A 21,422-nucleotide genomic window follows, 5' to 3' on the forward strand; every position below is an offset into this window, starting at 1 on the left:
ACCAGTTAAAAAAAAATGTCCAGCAACAGGACTGGGTGAAACTCTTCTCCCCAAGAGTCCTTCCCAGGCACTACTTCTCTTCTCAGCTTGCCTGACACCTGCAGTGGCAGAAGGCAATAAGTTCACCTTCTGTGAGCACCAGTGTCTATACAAGTCCTGCATATCTGACTCCAGTATCAGCACTGCTTAGAACAACCTTCCCCTGCCTGGTGCTCTCCAGATGCGTTGGACTACAGCTCCCATCATCCACAGTTAGCACGAGCAATGGCCAAGTTGGCTGGGGATGATGCAAGTTATAATCCAACACATCAGGAGGGCGCTAGGTTGCAGATGCCGGGTTTAGAAGGTACCCCTGCATTTGTGCTGAAGCCAGCTGGGACACTATCCTAGAAGACTGTTTTTATTAAAGTGTGACCTTCCACAGTACGAAGTGTGTGAACAGCCATTCTCTGAGCTACTTCACACATGACAAAATTCCTACTTGGGAGTCACTTCCATATAGAAAGTTGCATGAATTGCACATTTGAATTGCACATATACATTTGTAAGATTTTTACACAGTTTTTCCCTCCTAGTCGGGGAAAAAAACATAAAATGAGCTCTAAAATAAGAAACCATAACAAATGTCACAACTGTAACCACACTGGTATCAAAAGAGTTTACTCTTAAATGCTTGCTTGAATAGAATTATTATCTGGGTGTTGACCTGAGTCATTGTCTTTTGGGAACGGAGCCTCAGAGTTGGGGACCTATTACCTGCCTCAGGCCATTTTCAGTTTCATCGCCTGCCCATGTGGAATGAGGTCTGACTTTCTTAATGGGAATGGACATTCACAAGGGAGACAACACTTCCAAAGGTAAATTGGGCCCACACTCTCTAGGCCTTTAGAGATATTGACCAGTTCCTTTATTTGAATTGGAAACTTAACGGGCAGCAAATTCAGCTGACAGACCAGTTGCCCCATAACCCACAGACTCAAATCTGTTCCTGTTAAGACAGTATGTTGTACAAGCAGCAGTCTGAGCTGTTTTCAATGACAGCTCTAGATTAGGACACATTCTAATAATAAATCCAAGCAGTTGTAGGAGCGTAGGTGACATGGAATTCTACACAAAGGAATCATGCAACTTTCTATATGGAAGTGATTTTGGTAGAGGAATTTGTTGATGTGTGAAACAACCCTCGGAGTTGTTTTCAACTGATAGGGGAGACATTGGCTCTAACTCCAACTCAGCCATGGACTTAGTAAAATGGGACCATGTGCGCCCTACTTAAATGAAATGGACGCTCCGAAACAAGGCGTGGTATAAGGAGGATTAATAAAATGGCACAGGAAAGAGCTGATTGATCCATAAACACAGCTAATGCATTTCCAGCAACAGCTAACCCTTCCTGTCAGAGTTTTTGTTTTTTTTTTAAACACGGCCTACATACTGGCCATATGACACCTTGATTTGTCCACCATGTTCCTCTGAAGATGGGCTTGTTGTGGCTCAAAACAAGTCAGGCTTTGGTTTATTGATCAACTCATTCTTCTCATGGCCCTTTTACCAATCGCTCTCATGCAGCTGTCATCACAAGACCGTTGAGAGAGTGGTGCTTTAATTTAGCACTGGAAGTGCCAGATAAAGATCTGAAAGCAAGAATCTGCCTCACAGTGAGCCACACCACTGGTCTGTCTAGCTCAGCAGTGCCTGCTCTGGCAATGGCTCTGGCAATGGCTCCTGCTCTGGCAATGGCTCTCTTGGGTGTCAGGCAGGGGACTTTCTCTGCCCTACCTGGCTGGAGATCCTGGAGGCTGAACCTGGGACAATCTTCAAAACCCCGAGCATGTGGCCCACCACTGAGTGACCAGCCCTTCCCCAAGTCCATTTGGGGTTGCCACAAAGAAACATTATTCCCCACATATTTTCCTCACATAAAGAATAACCCTTCTACGAAATAAAAATTTCCCTTTCTTCTAAGTGCCACTATTTTCCACACAATTTGCCTCAAATGGCTAGATATAAATACCAAATAAAAACAAAAACAATAAAATAGTAATAAAAAATCCAGGTCTCCAAGGACAATGCAAGATAAAAAAAAAAATACGAATAGAAGCTATATTGATCAGACATTTTGCTTTTACAGCAAGCATCTGTGTGAATTTGATATTTTTCCTTTGTTAAGCCACATTTTTACAATGAGGTGACCCTCTATCTATGCATAGATACATATAAAATCTATGATTCCCACCCCACACCTGACAGGAAGGTTGACAGATGGCTTTAGAATCAGAAGTAGCTACTTCATCAGCCTCTGCTGCTTATTAGGACACATCACTTCCACTCGAGGATGTGCATGAACCAGGAGTGTCTACAAACAGCACAAAATCCTATGTGGAGTTCAGCGTGGCTACGCTGGACTCTCAAGTGTTTACCAGACAAGAACAGCAGCACTCTACTGACACTGGAAAGCTGCTATACCAGGAACTCATCTACACTGCATGGCAAATTCTCACAAACTCATGCCTGGCCATAGATGTTAACTCCTTTTGCTTCTAGCATTTGCACACCTGCTACTGACCCAAGGAGAGTCAGCCCTCGCAGGAATGGCAACAAACCACAACAGATTTACTTTACATACCATGCACTTCACCCAAATCTTCCAGCTGGACACAAATTAATAGTGCAATCCCATGCATGTCTACTCAGAAAGAAGTCCTGTTGAAATAAGTGGGACTTACACCCAGGGAAGCGTGCACAGGATTGCAGCCTAAGCCAAACTTGGCACAACCCTCCTATCCAGCAAATTATGAACTTTAAATAAATTACTTAAAAACGTAATTAGAACAGACAGTGTTGGGAGTTGGACCCAGAAGATCTGGGTTCACAACCTTACAATGAATTCATTGGATGTTTGACTACAGCTGCTTTCTTTCAACTTCAAGGAATACCAGTGAACTATCACATAAGGTTATAGTGAAAATGAGCAATGCAAGGCTTGAAAAGCACTTACTCTGACCAGTATTACCCCATCTGGGATGTAACCAATATCCCAAATCATGCAGTCAAACTGAGTTGCTCTCAACTTTGCAGATTTGACCTGATAGGAGATGAACAAGGACCCTCTTTTTTTTTCTTTTCTTTTTTTACACAGTGTTACACATTAAGCCAGAAGCTTCTCTCATAAGCAGCAGGATCTTCTATTTGCCTTAACAAGAGCAAGAATTCAGCCCACAAGCCACTACATACACCCTATAGAAGACCACTGTAACACTGCATTTCAAAGCACAGGAATTACCTGCACAAAATACATGGAATACAATGATTAAATAATGCTGCCCAGTTCTTTTCTTAAAACAGATCCTGGTACTTTTCAATACCACCCAGGATGGCTTTTTGTTTGTATTGTAGACAAGGCCCCCTTGTTTTTGTGGTGCAACATGGGTGACTTTGCAGATAGACAATGCAGAGTTTTCTCCATTTAAATCCAAGTACAGTATCCGGGGAGCTAATTTGCAGGCCCTCTGAAAGGCTTGCTCTCATAGCAGCATTGGAAGTGAACTGGCATGCAGAGAAGCCGTTTTCTTTCCATATACTTATGATGAGAAGGAGTGGGGAGAGCAGAGCTTCCAGCATCACGTAACAGTATTGTTGAGAGTGCACCAGAAGCTTGGCTTGTTCCTTGTGATTCCTCATAGCTGCACCACCAAGGCAAAAGCAAGCTGCAAGGGGCAGTGGTGGGATACAGGCAACCACCTGATGTTCCACAGAATAAAATACTTCAGGGACCCAGAGAGAAAAGCGCCCTTCTCTGCAGTGGAAGCTCAGCTGTCGTTTAGTGTAACAAGACTATCCATCATTTACAACTGTCCACATTGTTGTCCATACTTCTTTCTGCATCTGTCGGTGCCGAATAAGACGCCTCCACGCTGTGCTGCATGCCATAGGCAAAATAAATAGCCAAGCCTGGTAGAATGAAGGAAGAGGATGAAGGTAGCGTGAAGGCATATTATTATTATTTATTATTTATTATTATTTATCTATTGCATTTCTATCCTGCCTTTTTTCCTCTTGCAAGGAACCCAAGGCAGCTTACATTATCCTCCTCACAACAACCCTGTGAAGTAGGTTGGGCTGAGAGTCTGTGGCTGGCCCAAAGTCACCCAGTGAGCTTCTATGGCCGAGTGCGAGCTAGAACCCTGATCTCCCGGCTCCCAGTCCAACACTCTCACCACTATACCACACTGGCTCTCTATGACAGCGCACTGGCTGTACCCAACTACCTGGAGAAGAAGAATTAGTAGTTGCTGCTAATACAAAAATTGTGACAAGCAATTGAATTAGTAGTTGCTGCTGATACAAAAATTGTGACAAGCAGACAGTATCGCAGTGACACTAGCAGGGATACTAGTGGTCTGGAGGGGATTAGCTGGCCTGTGATTGATGGGCACTTTGGGAGTACTCCTGAACCCAATGGTCATGCTGGCTGGGAATTATGGGAGGTGCAGTCCAACACATCTGGAGGGTAGCAGGTTGGGGAAGGCTGCTACATATAGTTCAGATCCAGGGACAGCCTAACCAGGCACCAGGTGGAGCAACCTGCTTCAGGCAGCACCATGATGGAGGTGGGGGGCTGTACATGAAGGCAGGAACTGGTGTCTGAATGTCAGGCAGCAAATATATCCTGTGACAGCCTGTTCAGAACTCCCCCCTCCCCTCACCACCAATATATTTAGAATGAATAAAGGTCCCATCATTTCACATGGTCAAAAACCCACTTGCTACTCACCTATTAACATCCAGATGGCAAACCGTATCCAGGTGCCACCATCCAGCTGCATCATGAGATAAACATTCACAAAGATGCTCAGGACTGGAAGGACAGGAAGAAAGGGGACCTGAAAAAGCAAAGAAGAAGTTGTCCCTTTGGATCATGTTTAGGGGCAGCAGACATAGAGCTAATTCGCACTACTGCGTTCTCGTGTGATCACACAAATACCAATGGATAGTGATTCTGCTTGTGATAACGATCTTCTCACATCACGTTACCAATGGAAGGACAAGTGGGGTTACTATGGGCAGTCTCCTACACTGCCCACAAGCAGTGGGACCCACTGCTAGTGAAATGAGGAGCTAGTAGTCCTTCAAGAAACTAGAAACAAGGAGAAAGAATTGTTTCCGGAATGCAGCAGAAGCGAGCTCGCTGACCTATCCTGATCAAGAAACAAATGTTTACGCTCATTTCCAGGCTCACTTTAGGCAGCACTAACTCCCCATCACACTAGTGGTGGGTCCCACTGACACATCAGAATGAGTAGAAGCACAGCAGCAGTATTGGATGCTGTCCTATGCCCTTGCCACTATTATCACAGAATCATAGAATAGTAGGGTGGAAGGGGCCTACAAGACCATCGAGTCCAACTGCCTGCTCAATGCAGGAATCTAAGTCAAAGCATCCCTGACAGATGGCTGTCCAGCCTCGTCTTGAATGCCTCCAGTGTGGGAGAGCCCACCACCTCCCTAGGTCATTGGTTCCATTGTCGCATTGCTCTAACAGTCAGGAAGTTTTTCCTGATGTTCAGCTGGAATCTGGCTTCCTGCAACTTGAGCCCATTATTCCGTGTCCTGCATTCTGGGATGATCAAGAAGAGATCCTGGCCTTCCTCTCTGTGACAGCCTTTTAAGTACTTGAAGAGCGCTATCATATCTCCCCTCAGGCTTCTCAAGGCTAAATATGCCCAGTTCTTTCAGACTCTCCCCACAGGACTTTGTTTCCAGTCCCCTGATCATATTTGTTGCCCTCCTCTGAACCTTCTCCAGTTCAAGATCACTTTGAATTTTGTTTTTATCTTCCAGGGTATTAGCTATCCCACCCAATTTCATGTCATTAGCTCAAACTAGTTTGTAAAAACGTTTGTTAGCAACCTCCCATAGCGAAAACTTCACCAGAGAGATTCCCCTGGAAATGTGGATGTGGATATAGATATATATTTGGATGTATATTTTTTCATATATACATTATGCGGATGTATACTTTCTCACTTTATTCCTGTAAAAACTGCACTGAATTCAGCCTGAATTGGGCTTATTGTTGATGTTGTTATTGGGCAAGACTCCTGCCTCAACTCTTCATTCCTTGAGTTACATAACAAGGCTCAAACAGCCCCTTTGAGGCTTCTACAAACTCCACACTTAGTCACAAAATCTGCACAATCCGTCACACTCAAGATTTTCCTTGCCAACACAAGCCCAAATGAATAGAATGGGACCCAAGAGGGTATACAGAAGCTGAACAGCATTAGGCCTCCTCTTATCCATAGGTATCATAAGAGATCATTATCTCAACATATTGTTCAGGCTTGCAGACCCAATAAACATGCTGAGTGCCAATCTCCCTTCATACCCAGGCGCTCATGGCTGAAGTACAAAAAATCAGGGTTCGTGGACAATTTCTGATAAGACAGAGCTGGGAAACCTGTGGGCCTGCAAGCTTCCAGCTGTAACTTCCCAACCTACACATTGCATTCCACACGCTGTGCTATACTTGTTATGCCCCTTACCTTTCTAAGAATAGCCCCACTGCAAACAACCCGCTCCACGTTCAGAAAATAAAAACAAATGAAATCCATTTACAGATCAACATTAAGGATGAGAGGGTGTTGTTCCAGACAAGGTCGCTATCCTTTTTATTGCTCCCATTCCTATGCAAACAATCACAGCCCTACACACACACGGCAATTTAGCAGGTGAACCTTGCCCGAATACGCAGATAAGCAGATGAAGCTATTCTCATCATTTGAATCTTGGCATGGGAGGCTGTGGTTAAAAGGCATAGCAGTGGGGTCAGTAAAGAAGGTGTCAACTGCCTTGTTAACAGATTTAGGCTGTTGGCATATTTTTATTATTACATTTATATCCTGCCTTTTTTCCTCTTGCAACCCACCCAAGGCAGCTTACATGGTCCTCCTCCTCCCCCTCATTTTATCCTCACAACAACACTGTGGTAGGTCAGGCTGAGAATCAGTGAGTGTCCCAATGTCACCCAGTGAGCTTCACGGCCGAGCGGGGGCTAGAACCCAGATCTCCCAAGTCCGAGTCCAACACTCTAACCACTACATCATGTTGGAAATTTTGGATGTTTTCGTTCAATTTTTGCTACATGTGCTCTTTTTGTGGGCGCAGGAGAGAGCTGCATAATGTGTTCAGCACTGGGTAGGAGGGAAGGTATCGGTGATGTCACTCTGTCTTTTGTAAGAAGGGGCAGAAGATAAGGCTTTAGGAGGAACATATGAACGGGATGGCAGACATCCAATCACCATGCAATCCCCCTTTCAGCCCAAGACATACCAGATGTACTGCCAAGGCTTCCCAACTCTTAAAACGGGGGGGCTTTTCAGTGCAAAGTTAAGCCAGTGCGGTGTAGTGGTTAAGAGTGTTCGATTAGGACTGGTGAGAGCCAGATTCAAATCCCCACTCAGCCATGAAGCTCATTTTGGGCCACTCACCATCTCTACAGCTAATCTACCTCACAAGGTTGTTGCAAGGACAAATGGGGTGGAACAGTGTATACCCCCTTGAGCTTCTTGGAAGAAAAGGTGGGATATAAATGTTATAGCTAAATGACTGAAAGATTTTGACCTTCCATGATTTAATACTGGAAGAGTTTGCCAACCTGGTGAGATCTAACAATGCCTCCACGTTGGGAGGTTTGTCTATCAAGTGCCCCAAACATGGGCTTCTCAGCTGTGGCACCAGAATTATGGAGTTCTCTCTCTCTGGAAGCCCAACAGGCTGCCTAGCTACACACACTTATTCAGTTTGCTAAGCATTCGTTTTTCATCAGGCCACCTGTAATTATTCTAGCCACGTTTTGTGCTGCTGTGCAGTACAGGCTTTTGTTTATAGGATACTTATAGTGCATGTCTACTCAGAAATAAGTCCTATCGAGTTCAATGGGGGATACTTCCAGGTAAGTGGTTGCAGGATTGCAGCCTAAATTATCATTTTCACTCTATCATTTTACCATTTTATTGTATGCCACTCTGGGTATTAAAAAAAACAAACAGAAAACTGATTTATACATTTCTAAATAAAGAGGTAGTGTTTGGGTTTTGCGATTGCCCTTTGCTTTTCGTTTGTTTTAGCACAGGATACTAGACCCCCTTCAGGGCTAAATGGCTAACATAGATTTGATGTGGCTTTTTTTTTTTTTTGCTACTCTAGGACAGGAAATAAGAAAAACTCCTTTCTAGGAGTTGCATGATAATGTGATGCGTTGGTGCTTTGGGAAGATTTTGCTGAAAGTGCCAAAAGAGAAAGTCAGCCTTGCATACCGTCTGCCTGGCCTCTATTAAATACAAATAGATAGACTGACAGATGAGAGGCAAAAAAAAGAAGTATCAGGAGCGCTGAAGGTTAGATTTGAGGTGCATTTAGCCAATCTGCATGGGAAAGCTTGCTCTGTATCTCCTCCTCTCCCCACCAACTAATTCCTGCCCTTCTGGCAGAAGCAGGCTAACATCTCACCAATCTCTCCTTCCGTGCATGGAGCCAGCAAAGACTCGGATTGCTTCCTCCCCCACACCTAACCCACCCCTCCCCTCCCCGCTCCCCTGTAGACTACTTGCCTTAAACGAGAGCTTGGTATTGCTTTCAGGTTGTCTCCAAATAATCACCGTGCAAACGAAGCACAGCAAGCCAACTACAACAAGCAGGGTAATAACCCACGTGGACCCGTTTATCAGACCGTCTTTGCCAAGGACAGCCAAGCAACAGAAGACAACGATAAGAAAACCTGAGAACAAGATACATAAAATGTTTGTTGTGCTGATAATGATGGGGGAGAAATATACACACACAAGAAAAGCAGCTGTAATTTTAAAGCCAAGTCAGCAAAAATATGTGGCACACACAGCTGAATAACTCACAATTCCGTAGCTTCCAAGGCCCATTTTTTGTACTGATAACAGTAAGCAGCTGTTTTGCCAATGGCTCGTGGAAACTGCAGAGTAGAAAGCCCATCTGTTGGGGTTGACAGGTTTTCCCATGCCCAGCCTGCCACCAACTGGGCTCCTTTGCTTTTAGCAGCTGCATAGAACAGGCAAAAATTCAGCAAGTGAAGGTTTTCTCATCACTTGTCCTCAAGTGATCTCCATGTAGATTTTAAAGGCAACCGTACCAAAGCAGAAGCAGTGATGAACTGGTTCAACTCATCACCAGTCCTTGGTTCAACTGTAAACTCATCTATAAATTCATCAGGTAGCCATATGGAACCTCCAGAGTCAGAAGCAATATTCCTTTCCTGTTCCAGAGGCAATATTCCTAAACCAGTTGGCTGGCGGGGCAAACAGTAGGGGGAGCAGGGTGTTGTTGCGTTCACAACTTGATGTATGCCAAAAGCATGTGGCTCACCACTGTTGGAAACGGTTCACTGGGACAAGATGGAGTGATCCAGCAGGGCTCCTCTTACATTCTTAGGTAGTCAAACCTCAGAACCTCACCTGTTACAGGAGGGTAAAAGTATTGGGGGTTGTATCCAATGGTATCATTTTGCCAATGGGAGGAAACCACTGCTAGAATGGATTTTCCCCTGCCCTCTGCAACCCCTCTGCAATCTCCTCCAGAGGACTGGGCAGGGGGGGTTTCCCTCTGAAGCATATTTGCAACACAGCAGAGGATGGCAAAATCCTATCATGTGAACAGAAGTCCCACTGTGTGAGTGAGTTCACATGAGAATTTGATCCAATCCTGTGTTGTTGTTTTTTTTAAGATTACTGTTATAAAAGATTGTGAAATGTTTTTAGTGTTTAGTGCTATACAAGAAGAGGGGTTGTATTATTTTCAACTAATCCAGCCTTCCCCAACCCAGTGGCCCCCAGATGTGTTGGAGTACAACTCCCATCATCCCTGGCCAGCATGGAGAAGGCTGGTCTACTCTGAGCATGACTAAGCCTGGATCCAACCCACCAGGTTGGGGAAGGCAGAATTAGCATAAACACACAGAGCATTATAATCTGAGGCAGATAGTACACACACATAGGTCTTTGAACTTATTTGGCTTGTCCCAGTTTCAAAATATGTGAGTACTGGCTACAGTCATAGAATCATAGAATCATAGAATAGTAGGGTTGAAAGGGTCCTACAAGGCCATCGACTCCAACCCCCTCCTCTGAACCCTCTCCAGTTTGTCTGCATCCTTCTTAAAGTGTGGTGCCCAGAACTGGACACAGTACTCCAGATGAGGCCTAACCAGTGCTGAGTAGAGGGGAACTAGTACTTCCCAGGATTTGGAAGCTATGCTTCTATTAATGCAGCCCAAAAGAGCATTTGCCTTTTTTGCAGCCACATCACATTGTTGACTCATATTCAGCTTGTGATCGACGACAATTCCAAGATCCTTCTCGCTTGTCATGTTGTTGAGCCACGTATCCCCCATCTTGTAACTGTGCATTTGGTTTCTTTTTCGTAGGTGCAGAATTTGGCATTTATCCCTGTTAAAAGTCATTCTGCTGTTTTCTGCCCAGCGCTCCAGTCTATCCAGATCACTTTGAATTTTGTTTCTGTCTTCCAAAGTATTAGCTATCCCGCCCAGTCTTCTATAAGAACATAAAAAGAGCTGGGATGCCTCAGTCCAAGGTCCATCTAGTCCAGCATTCTATGAAACAAATCAGGTTTCCATCTCTGCTGCTAAGTGCTAACTTGCTGGGTTAACTTATCCATTATTAATAAACCCGAGATCCTTCTGAGCTGATCTATCATGGGGGTTTCTGCAGACTCAGCTGCAAGCGTTCTATGCATAGAAATCTATAAATGGAGGAAGATCTTGCACACACATATATCCACCATTGTGCAAATTAAAAAGTAAAACCTCAAAAAATATCCTCCAACCGAACTAAATGGAGAATAGGTTTGTTTAGTAGGCAGTTACATTCTGTGCCAAGCAAAATGGGGTGGGGGAGCAAAAGGGAGAAGGACTGACAGATGATGATGATCAGTATACTGCAACCACCATGGCAGACACAGAGTTAACTCTGGATTTCTGCCTCCTGCATCCCTGTTTGGTCTTCATAGAACACTCTTCTGCACTCTGAATCTGCACAAACACAAATTCTGGGGCAGGACTATTTCGGTTCCTGTATGTTTCCTTTATAGATACTGCAAACTACTTAACAGCTAAACCAACTTCAACTCAGCACTTCACCAATAAAAGGAGATGCCTCCATCCAGCAAGGGAGATCCACAAGCTTCTATGTGCACTGCTGAGGTGGATGCCAGTGTGTATCTGGATGCTCATTCACATCCATACTGAAGCCCCATTGAACGTACTGGATTCATGCAGACTGGGGTGTGCATCTCCATCAGGGGCAGCTAGTTGTTGCACAAGACTAACTGGGTGCAACTGGAGCTCTTTGAGCCACAGTGTAAGGGGGCTCTTAAGCCAGGGCTGGGCAACTTGTGGCCCTCCAGATATCTGCTAGACTGCAATCCCCATCAGCCCTACCCAGGATAGCATGATGGGAGTTGCAATCCAGCAACATCTGAGAAAGCACCAGAAGAAAATCCTATGGAGCATTAGTTGTCAGCAAGGGATCACAACAAACTGCAATTCTTGGTTTTATGGGAGTGGGACCTCAGGGCCTCCAGAATTCCAGAAATGCAGAAGCAGCCACATGCAGCATAAATGTTACCTGCTCCAAGATAACCAGGATACATGAATGAATAATCCACACACACACAGCTGTTATCAAACATACCAGGGAAGCTCATTTGAACGACCAGTTTAGCCTCCAGCTCCCTAGAATCAGCTGGCTAGGCTGCAACTCTTACCTATGATGCAGGAGGTGACATTCACTACAAACCCAGAACATTTGGACGGATCAGTATTTGAGGGGAAGAGAATATTTTTTAAGGAGCACTTGTCCTCTTCCTCAGGTAGAAACCCAGTCTGGGAGTCACTGGTGCTCACAGACTCATTGTTGTCCAGCTCATCAGTTGTACTCGCCATCTGATATGCCAGGTTAGGCTGCTTGGGCTGGTACCTAAGAGAAAAGGAAATAGAATACGTTAAGTGCCATCATAACACCTACAACCCCTCATGGGGGGCTGGCCTAATTTCCCCCTCCTTCAAACTGCACATCAGCAATGATGAATCCCAAGAAGAGGAACGGCCAAGCATTACCTAAATATTCTGGGCCAGCGGCTATCCAGAATGTCATTCAGCATTGACAAATGGAGAGAAACTGAAATTCTATCCGTGCCAACTCAAGTTACACAAATTTTAATTTTATTTCAAATATTCCTATTAAAAGTCCCCACAATGACATACAAGTCATAAAACAACCAAAACTACACACAAACAAAAATTACACCAAATGCAATCTGCTCTTATCTATAGCTTCAAACCTTTGGTATATGCCCCCACCTGCACTCGGTTCAACATCCGAGGCTGTTCTCTGCGGACTGCCAAAGGACATTGGACCTTTTCCGTAATGGCACCAATTTTGTGGAATACTCTTCCCAGAGAGGGTTGTCAGGCTCCAACACTGTATTCTTTTGTGTGTCAGACCAAAACTTGGCTCTATTTTACCCAGTCAGACATGGTTATGTCCGACTGGGTAGAATATTGTTAAGATCTAGATGGAGTCTTTATTATTTTGACTGTTGGTGTCATGTGCTATAGCAGCACATAACAATGTACAATAACAATGTACAATAACACCAGCTATGGTTTTGTTCCTGCTGAGAAGGGCTGCTTTTTTAATAAAATAATAATAATAATAATAATAATAATGATAATAATGGTGATGATGATGTTCTACTTTCTTGTCGCTGTTGTGTATTTTGTGCTTATTAAATGTTTGTATTAAGTTTGTGATGTGTCAGTTTTTTTCAGATTTTGTAAGCTGCTTTTGAGTTATCACTGATAAACAAAAAGCAGGATCTCCATGGATCAAGGAAATCCTTCGCATCTGAGAAATAGAATAGAGAACCCTGCCAATGGTGCAACACCAGGAATCTCAGTATCTATCAAGAGAAGCGTAAAAATGCAAAAATGGCTTCTTCTAAAAAAGACAAGAGATTACCTTAGCAATATTTCCAGAGGCGAGTTCTCTACGCTTGCTCCTTTCACTTTCTAATCTTAATCCCTATACAAAACATAAGGACCTGCCTGATACAGACTTTGACTGATAGCTCCTCTGACCTAGCAAATAACTCTACAAACATTGCTAGCCCTAAAAAAAGAGAAACATATATCCGTGGGATGAGGCTGCACAGCCTTGTGACTAGAGCCATCGCATGGGAGATATGATGTAAAGCAGCATGCCAAAGCAAATAAAGATAAGGGCGCTTGTCCAAACAGCTGTGCTGCAGTTGTTATGCTGAAGGAGATATGCCAAAGGCAGCTGGGCAGAAGAGATCCCCAAACTATCTTCACCCAAGAATGTATGGCTGCAGAGGCAGAAGAGACCCTGACAGTGCAGGTAAGTGAAACCTGCTCCTGAAACAGCTTTTCCCTCTACCTGAGCATTTCCCTTTATTTGGATGCCAAGCTGCTACCAGCCTCTCAAAGGCCTTTAAAAGATTTCTAACCTGCTGTGCTGAGGCAAGAGTTCAGGACACATCTTAAAATAAATAGCTGAGAACATCTGGAGAATTCAAAAGCTATTTTCAGAAATGGAGATCAGCCATCACTTCTCTTTCCCAAAATGCCTTGCTAAGTATAATCTGATATAATCTGTAAATCACCCAGAGAGATTCAGATATGGGGCAATATAGAAATGTAAATAATAAGAATAAACTTGCAACACCTACCACTGACTAATTCATTCAGACTGAAAATTTCTCATTTTGAGACTGGATCTATCTGTAGACCTCATGGCCACAACACCTGGCCAAATTTCTGGACTTTGTTTCTTCCCCCATCCCCTGCTTTTTTCACCACCCAGCCTGATGAAGAGTTCTGGAGAAGTTGCACAATTTTGGTTGGTCCTAATAAAGGTATTGCCCAACTGTGGATTTTGGATTTCTTTCCTCTGTAGTGTAAAGCAGAGATGTTGCTCCATACCTTAGTACCAACACGCAGGCAGCCACCAAGGAGTAAGCCAGAAGTGTTCCAATGGACATAAGATCTACAAGATCCTTTAGGTCCAAGAGAAAGGCCATGATAGCTAGTGGAAGAGAGGAAGATGACACAGATAAAGTGACAGGATATTTCATTTCATATACAAGATCACTTAACGTGACAGTTCAATCCTTGTTCACACCACTGCTCCAATCAGCCCTAGAGAAGGACAAGGCTCTCATCTCTTGTGGGAGAAGAAAGATGCAAACACAATAGAAATGAGTATGAAGACCAAGGCCAGGATTTTAAAAAGAGGGAATGTGTATACAGGAGAGAACTGCCCACATCGACAGAGTTTCTCTTTTCACTGCACTAATCTACTGAAGACTGCTTTTTAAACTGAGGAAATGCTCATCTTTTTAGCAACGGAAGCAGTGAGAAAACAATAAAAGAAGCTTCTGGCTCTATTTTATTTATTTATTTATTATTGCATTTATATCCTGTTTTTTTTTCCTCTTACAAGTAACCCAAGGCAGTTTACATTATCCTTCTCCTCTCCATTTTATCCTCACAACAACAACCCTGTGAGGTAGGCTAGGCTGAGAGTCGGTGACTGGCCCAAAGCCACCCAGTGAGTTTCCATGGCCGAGTGGGGACTAGAACCTGGATCTCCCAGCTCCCAGTCCAACACTCTCACCACTACACCACACGGGCTGTATGTGTGTATCTTTGTTTTAATTTTGACCCAATTTGTTTGTACATCTACTAGGCAAAGAACTTGCATTAAAGTTCTTTGCATGCCAAAATTATATGCAATCGCAGAACTCTAAACTTCTTACTTATTTATGTATTTGAGGATTTTTCAATTATAAAAAGTACATTATAGATTTTATTAACCAACATTACATTAAACACTCATTTCGACCACCAATTTTCACTTCCGTACTCCCTTTTCAGAAGCACCAAAGATCAAATCACTTGCAAGTGTGTGTGTGCGTGCGTGTGCATGTTTGTGTATATTCACACACACATGAGTTTAGCAGGCCTTTCACACATCCCGTTTTTCGAATCAACATATATCAGAAATGGGAACCATTTTTCCAAGAAATCATCTTTCAAATTCAGGTGCAAATGAGCTCTACATTTGTATATGTAATTTGTCTATTACGATCAAGGACATCACTGGAGTTTCACTGCATGGAGGAGGTGAGCATACTAAACATGAAGAAGAGTTACAGAGTCATTATGCGCCTCTGATTGCAGATTTCGGCTGCGTGTAACTTGCCTATCATTGCATCATTTAGCTACATGTAACTTGTCTGATGGTATCTCCTTCAGATGCTTCTTATCATCAGTTGGCAGGTATACACACACACACACACACACACAAAGATGTAGAGGGTGGGGAGTGTAAACGCAGGTTGAATATTAAGGAAATGTAAAAATTAGAATTGTGCCAATTCAATTGACGCTTAAATGTATGCAAAAGAAGCACAGTGACAATTCACAACTGCAGTAATTGGTGATAACAATAGAGGATTGTGCTATCACCAATATCGCAGTTGTCAATTGTCACTATGTTCCCCCGTTTTTGATAAAATAAAATCTAGTGGTTACTTGGTTCTGTCCTAGGGAATTGTAGGGTCTTACCTGCAACAGCTCCTGATACTATTGTAGCTATCACTGGAGTCTTTGTCCTCTCATTAACACGAGCCAAACACTTGAACAGTAGCCCATCTTCTGCCATAGCATAAATAACTCGAGGCATCGGAAACATGGATCCAAGCAGACTAGAAATGGCCAAGAGCATAACTTAGTCTTAAATACACATCTTGCATGCCAAAACTCACGCATGAGACAAAAACAGTGTTGAACTCTTCCAGCAATACACAGTCTTAATCTTACTTTAAGGAATGTACTTTCTCTAGGGCAGCTGTTCCTAACCTGGTACCCTCCAAATGTTTTGGACTTCAACTCCCATCAGCCCCAACCAACATGGCCAATGGTCAGGAATCCTGGGAGTTGTATTTCAAAACATCAGGAGGGCACCAGGTTGGGGAAGACTGCTTTAGGGAACGAACATACTTTCCAATTTCAGCACCAAAACAGGGATGAGTAAATTATTCAGCACCGAGGGAGAGAAAATGGAAAGGTTTTGCCATCTTGCAGCGGTGACACCTACAAGTTTCTCCTTCTGTCCAATTAAAGCTGGAATTGAAAACCCCATGGGCTGCACAAAACAGCTTTAGAAATCCTCAGGAATCCCCTCACATTCTAAGGGTACTTGGCCAACCATCTAAACTGGACATTTAAGCTCCAGAATATAAATAGATAATTTTCACAAGAGTCAAGTTGATACATGGTGTGGATGGCCAGGTTCTGTCCGCCATAGAACATAGGCATCTGCCTTCTACCTGGTCAGACTACTGGCCACATAGCTTGGTATTGTCTATGCCAAGGGTGCAGAACGTTTTTCTAGTGGTCGGGGGGTGGGCTGCCCCCCACCAGACCCTCCAAGGGTTGGATGACCAGTGGGTGTGACGGCCACAATCACCTGGCCATGCCCATTTTAGTTTTTCTCCATGCTGAGAAAGGCATGGAGAAAGGGACTCTGCCAACACAGGGAGGAGCAACTGCTCTTCCCTGTGCTGACAGAGTCGTGGGCTTTGCACAGCCCCCGGCGTTCCAATGTGGGTACCATGTGCCGTGGCTCTGCCAGTGCCATGAAGTGTAGTTGTCCTTTCCCACACTGACAGAGTTCTGGGCTTCACACAGCACCCAGACACCCCTTGGCACCCCTGGAAGAAGCGTTGGGACTCTGGGGCCGGATCAGAGAGCACAACAGGATGAAAGCTCTAACTCCCAGGTCTATGCTGACTGATGGCAAGTCTCCAGGGTTTTAGACAGGGGTCTTTCCCAGACCTACTACAAGATAGCAGGGATTAAACCTGGGACCTCTTCCATGCAAAGCATGTACTCTAGCATGAGCTAACATCCTTAGTGTGGAAAGGATGTTTTAAAAGTCCCCTTCTATGCCCCCCCAGCCACCACCCTACATCTGAATTATGGCAGTATGAAACCTGGTCAACATAAGAACATAAGAAAAGCCATGCTGGATCAGACCAAGGGTCCATCTAGTCCAGCATTCAGTTCATGCAGTGGCCAACCAGCTGTCAACCAGGAACCCACAAGCAGGACATGAGTGCAACAGCACCCTCCCACCCACATTCCCCAGCAACTGGTGCACATAGGCTCACTGCCTCTGATACTGGAGGTAGCATAGAGCCATCAGAACTAGTAGCCATTGACAGCCTTCTCCTCCAGGAATTTGTCTAACCCCTTTTTAAAGCCATCCAAATTGGAGGCCATCACTACTTCTTGTGGTAGCGAATTCCATAGTTTAACTATGCGCTGTGTGAAGAAGAACTTCCTTTTATCTGTCCTGAATCTCCCACCCAATCAGCTTCATGGGATGACTCCGGGTTCCAGTATTATGAGAGGGGGGAGAAAAATGTCTCCCTATCCACACTCTCCACATCATGCATAATTTTTTACAGTTCTATCATGTCTCTCATTACTTGCCGTTTTTCCAAGCAAGGCAAAGCAAATCAACGTCAAGGCAAAGAGAAGCAAATTCATATGGAACTCCTTGCCTTCTGAGTGTCCATATTTTAAAGGGTGGGTGAACTGCAAACCGAGACTGAGCCAATGCAAAGGAAGCCAAGACTCCTTACCTTGTAGAAAGGGCGCAAAGTGAACCAACAGCCACCGCATAGTTTGCACCTTCCCATCCCACATACTTGAAAGCAACTGGCAGTGGGCTGTTTTTATCTAACAGGTAATAGGGCATCATTAGGGTAAGTGCAGCTGAGACACCGAAGTATGCAACGAAGCATATCAGAAGTGACGCCACAATCCCTATGGGAATTGCTTTCTGGGGGTTTTTTACTTCCTCACCTACAAAAAAGCCACAAACATAGAAAACGTTATTACAAAAATCAAACACTGAATGGTTCATTCCTTCCTTTTAACAGGAAAACCGCCAATTTAAGATTATTACTCCACCCCGCCCCACCCCCAGTGAAATATAATCCTATCTCTTTCATCAAATCAAAAGTTCCCAAGAGCATCCAACTATACTGAAATTAAAAAGTAGGCATTTAGGCATTTACTTGCCAAAAGGCTATTTTCCTCTCTCGATCGTTTATTATTTCACTAAATTTTATAATTTCACTACATTTGTTGTTCTGAAAACATTTCCTCCCACCCCACACTTTTTGTTGTTATCATCGTTATTTTATTTTATTGAGACTTGGGGGGGGGGGGGTAAAAAAACATAAGGGAAAATAATTTTCTGCAAAACTAATCATAGAAATAGAATCACTCTGGAAAGTCACATATCTATATCTAATAAACGAAGTCAGCATCCCTTAGGGTGCAATCCTATGCATGCTGAGACAGGAAAAAAGCGTGGCTGGCTGGAAAATGCTGGGAGTTGTATGGATTTTTTCTGTCTAAACAGGCATAGGACTCTGCCCTGAACATCATTACTTGGGGAGGAGGTAGAGCTTGCTCAAAAGAGAAAGCCATATAAACATGAGCAATATTCACATACGGAGTGAACAACAGGAAAGTAATTTGCATAACTATTTTATAATTATATTTGCATATCATGTTAATAACTACCATATAGGCCATGACACAGCTTAACCCATATATTCTGCAATTAGATACTTTAAACAGGGAATACTTCAGTTCAATCACCCAAAGCCTTAATTTGTATTTTAAAATTAAGCAAAGTAACATAATGGGCTGGCTTCCTTTTACATGTCTGCTGCCAACTAATTAGCATTTATTACTGTCATTTGTGTTTTTAAGCTTACCAACAATGAAGGCCAGAAACATTTGTTTTCTAAATGGGCGAGGCTAGAGACTGTGATCATTAAAAAAAAAAAAATGTTTTGAGTTCTCATAACCTGCAGATCATAACAATGTCTATTTCCTGACATAAAGATTCCCAGTCAACAGTAATGATCCACTGAGCAAACTTCAACCATGATCAACTAAGGATGCAATCCTATACACTTACATGAGAGTCCCAATGAACGCAATGGGGATTACTTCTGAGTATACCAGTATAGGATTGCACTTGCATAGCAGTAATCACGGATTAATCGTGTGAGGCTAAAAACAAGTGAGTCTGGGACATGTGTGAGCAGGCAAGTCCCACTCCCAAATGTCCCCATGCCCTTGGTTATAGCAAACATCTTCGCATACTGAGCGCATAGCTCTAAAGAAGGACTTGTATGCACATTCAGCTGAACATGCTTACAGAGCTCTGATAAGTTTGGTCAGCTGAACACGCTTACTAGCCCCTATTCAGACCTTCATGATGAACATACAAAGTGCTTGGACACAGCCAGCATGGTGTGGCAGTTACAATGTTGGACTGGGACTCGAAAGATCTGGGTTCTACTCCCCACTCAGCCATGAAGCTCGCTGGGTGACTTTGGGCCAGTCACTGACTCTCAGCCTAGCCTACCTCACAGGTTTTTTTGTGAGGATAAAATGGAGAGGGGAAGGATCATGTAAGCTGCCTTGAGTTCCTCAGCAGAAAAAAGGTGGAATATAAATGCAATTTAAAAAAATAAAAAAATTAGCCAGGGAAGTTTGGGGGCTGGGCTTGTGTGCTCACTCACATCCTGGTCTCACTTTACCTATATCATCTGTGTTGCACAGTCCTAAAGAATTTGGGACTCCTGAAGTATCTGCCATTGTGCATGTCTGACAGATGTACTCTCTGAGCCCCATCAGATTAGAAAGAAATTTAAATAAGTCTCCTTTTCTCCTGATCTGTATGTAAAAATGTCACCTATTTCACACTTAAAGAGGAAACATACTTCCTACAGGAGCCTTGAAAAATAAGCCTTCCCTGAAGTTTTAGAATACGTGCACTCAAATTGACAAATGACTTCTGTAAAAATGTAAGAACCGTAAATGGCAGATTATCTAAATATGAAGGCAAGTGAGTTTTGCAAGTGCAGAACAGCAAGGGACATCAAGAACATGGCATGTTCTTGTTTGAACTCTTTAAAAAGCACGGATAGCTTTGGCTACAGTTACTGCTGGCTTGCCTTGAGATCTTGTTCTGATGACACAGCTAAAATGCGCCATGAACCGGTGCTGGAGGTATAACTCACCAGAGGTCCAAGGTATCCTACATGACTGAAATCCTGGTCATCAACACCATCTAAGATTTGGCATGGAACGTACATTGATTCTCTGCACAAGCTGTGACTTTACCTTTGCCTTAAAGTTTGTTTTTTAGATATGGTAAGCAGTATATAAATTGAAATAATATGATGATGATATGCTGGTTGATCTGCTTGTGATAACTAGCATGTCACAAAGAAGAGCTCCATCTACACTTCCCAGAAGGCTGAGGCTGTGATCCTATACAACCCTCTACGTAAGCCGACTGAACTCTTTGGGACTGATTTCTGAGTAGTCATGTATAGGATCATGCTCCTCCCAGTAAAGGAGTCTAGATTAAGGGGCTAACAAACCTTGCAGTTAATTAGTATGCATTTATTCTAAATAAAGGTGAGATACCGGAAACTTCCAGTGCCTCTTCTTCTAGATAGCCAAGTCTCATGGATTTCCTCACTCCCTTTTCAGCATTTCTGTCTGTTCTTGTTTCCTTCTCTCTCTGCATGTGTGCACGTCTCTCCCTCCCTCCCGCTATCTCTCTGTCTCTATTTCTGTTTTATCCTGAGTACAAAAGTCAGGAGTGTATTACCTTGCGGTTTATTCAAAATGACGATAAAAATGCTGATAAACAAAGCAAAACTATATGGTACCTCTGTACTACACCTGAAGAGGGGACGGATCAAGCACCTGCATTGCAAGCAGAAGGTCCCTGGTTCAATCCCCAGCCTCTCCAGTTAGGGCTAGGAAAGAATCCTGCCTGAAACCCTGGACAGTCGCTGCTGAATCAGTGTAGGCAACACTGAGCTAGATAGATCAATGGTTTGACTCATTATAAGGCAGCTTCCTAAGTTCCTAACGCTAATACATTTTGCTATGAACCAATAAAGTAATGCCTCATTACTTCTGCTTCACCAGCAGCTAAAGGCTTTTATTTTTGAGCAAGTCTTTGATTCTGCTGCTGTGGACATCATTATTCTGCGCTCTCTGGATTCTTTTTGCTGTTTTTAGTTTAGTTATGTGATTGTTATTATCTTTATTTTCACTGGATTTTTAAGTTGTATTTGTATTACCTTGTTATGCCGTGAGACGCTTTGTGAGGGTCTGGGCCATGAAAGGCAAGATATAAATACTTACGATAATAAAAAAAACTATGAACATATGTCAG

The 21,422-nt window shown here is 43.4% G+C and overlaps 1 protein-coding gene across 4 annotated transcripts in view; it reads right to left on the reverse strand.

Annotated features, from left to right (window-relative positions):
* Positions 1-1,418: 1,418 nt before the first annotated feature.
* Positions 1,419-21,422, reverse strand: part of SLC7A1 (solute carrier family 7 member 1) — a 53,388-nt gene continuing 33,384 nt past the window's right edge. Inside the window, exons 6-13 of one of the 4 annotated variants that reach the window (XR_014789017.1) lie at positions 17,782-18,004; positions 15,698-15,837; positions 14,051-14,153; positions 11,812-12,023; positions 8,913-9,072; positions 8,613-8,779; positions 4,775-4,883; positions 3,134-3,951 (exon numbers count right to left, since the gene is read on the reverse strand). Coding sequence is in view for 3 of the 4 variants with exons in the window: in XM_084842946.1 (XP_084699072.1) it covers positions 3,842-3,951; positions 4,775-4,883; positions 8,613-8,779; positions 11,812-12,023; positions 14,051-14,153; positions 15,698-15,837; positions 17,782-18,004 (1,064 nt within the window). In the remaining variant the exon portion in view is untranslated. Of the gene's footprint in view, positions 3,952-4,774; positions 4,884-8,612; positions 8,780-8,818; positions 9,073-9,373; positions 9,486-11,811; positions 12,024-14,050; positions 14,154-15,697; positions 15,838-17,781; positions 18,005-21,422 lie in introns of those variants that run through there. The other 3 variants (XM_084842946.1, XM_084842947.1, XM_084842948.1) reach the window with 3 other exon arrangements.

This window comes from Heloderma suspectum, chromosome 3, assembly GCF_057233095.1.
Source record: "Heloderma suspectum isolate Gila_16-S chromosome 3, 16-S_ref, whole genome shotgun sequence".
In the NCBI taxonomy this organism is placed as follows: domain Eukaryota; kingdom Metazoa; phylum Chordata; class Lepidosauria; order Squamata; family Helodermatidae; genus Heloderma; species Heloderma suspectum.